Source organism: Macrobrachium nipponense, chromosome 8 (assembly GCF_015104395.2).
Source record: "Macrobrachium nipponense isolate FS-2020 chromosome 8, ASM1510439v2, whole genome shotgun sequence".
Lineage (NCBI taxonomy): Eukaryota > Metazoa > Arthropoda > Malacostraca > Decapoda > Palaemonidae > Macrobrachium > Macrobrachium nipponense.
Genome location: NC_087203.1, coordinates 18358539 through 18360057, shown reverse-complemented (window position 1 = coordinate 18360057; position 1519 = coordinate 18358539). Strand labels below are relative to the sequence as shown.

The 1519-nt window shown below is 63.1% G+C and overlaps 1 protein-coding gene across 1 annotated transcript; it reads left to right on the top strand.

The window, feature by feature from the left end:
• The first annotated feature begins 390 nt into the window (after positions 1–390).
• LOC135223015 (WAS/WASL-interacting protein family member 1-like) lies at positions 391–1257 on the top strand. The gene has a single exon (XM_064261522.1). The coding sequence runs from the start codon at positions 391–393 to the stop codon at positions 1255–1257; it is 867 nt and encodes a 288-aa protein (XP_064117592.1).
• Positions 1258–1519: the final 262 nt, after the last annotated feature.

Here is a 1519-nt window from a genome sequence, read left to right as displayed (position 1 = left end):
TTTTCCACGTCTTTTTTACAATCTTTGAATGCTACGGCAACTGTCGAATGTAATCAAGATTAGGGCATGAATTTCTTAGAGAATCAACTTGAATATTATGATCCTTTAAATTTTATCTAGCATAGTGCAGCACGATCTTGGCAGGTCATATCATATCGCGCAAGCATAGGCCTATCGATAGAGATACTTAATTCATTATACGTGTATTTTCTCCTGCCTTTCCCCCGTCATAAGTCCGTCACCAGTACTTAATTAATCTCTCTATCTCTCTCCACTTCTCATAAAACTTTAAAAATACTTTATATATATTACCACTCAAAAATATATATATATTACCACTCAATCTTTCAAAGTAAATATAATGAAATAAGTATCTGTATAGGTAGGCCTATGCTTGCGCGCTCTCTCTCTATCGTCATAATATTTCATTCTGCCCGCCGTCCCGGGACGCCTGGCAGGCCTCTGCCTGCCCATCCCGGGACAAACCTGGTGGGCCTCGCCAGCCCGTTCGTGGGAACAGGCAGGCCCGCGGTGACCAGTCCCAAGACACCTGGGGGGCCTCACCTGCCCCTTCCCGGAACCCGTAGCGGGCCTCGCCCACCCGTCAAGGCCCGCCCACCCGTCCAGGGACGCCTGGCGAGCCTCGCCCGCCCGTCCCGGGACGCCTGGCGGGCCTCCCCCGCCCGTCCCGGGACGCCTGGCGGGCCTCCCCCGCCCGTCCCGGGACACCTGGCGGGCCTCGCCCAGCCGTTCCCAGGAACGGGCGGGCGAGGCCCGCCAGGTGTCCTGGGACACCTGGCAGGCCTCGCCCACCCGTCCAAAGAAACCTGGCAGGCCCGGCTGACCAGTCCCAAGACACCTGGGGGACCTCACCTGCCCCTTCCCGGAACCCGTAGCAGGCCTCGCCCACCCGTCAAGGCCCGCCCACCCATCCCGGGACACCAGGCCTTCCCGTCTCGGGACACCTGGCGGGCCCTGCCGACCAATCCCAAGACACCTGGGGGGCCTCACCTGCCACTTCCTGGGACCCGTAGCGGGCCTCGCCCACCCGTCAAGGCCTGCCCACCCATCCCGGGACGCCTGGCGGGCCTCGCGCCACCCGTCAAGGCCCGCCCACCCATCCCGGACACCAGGCCTTCCCGTCTCGGGGACACCTGGCGGGCCTCGCCCGCTTGTCCTGGGACACCTGGCGAGCCCTGCCGACTAAGTCCCAAGACACATGTGGGGCCTCACCTGCCTACTTCTTGGGATCCGTAGCAGGCCTCGCCCACCCGTCAAGGCCTCGACACCATCCCGGGCCCGCCTGGCGGGCCTCGCCCACACGTCCCAGGACACACCTGGCGGGCCTCACATGCCCCCTTCCCAGAACCCGTAGCGGGCCTCGTACACCCGTCAAGGCCTGCCCACCCATCCCCGGATGCCTGGCTGGCTCGCCCACCCGTCCCGGGACGCCTGGTGGGCCTCGCCCGCCCGCCCTCCCGGGACGCCTGGCGGGCCTCGCCCGCCCGTCCCGGGACGC

What these genes read in the sequence shown, in the direction of transcription:
- LOC135223015 (XM_064261522.1), top strand. Translation starts at nt 391, where the DNA reads ATGCTTGCGCGCTCTCTCTCTATCGTCATAATATTTCATTCTGCCCGC.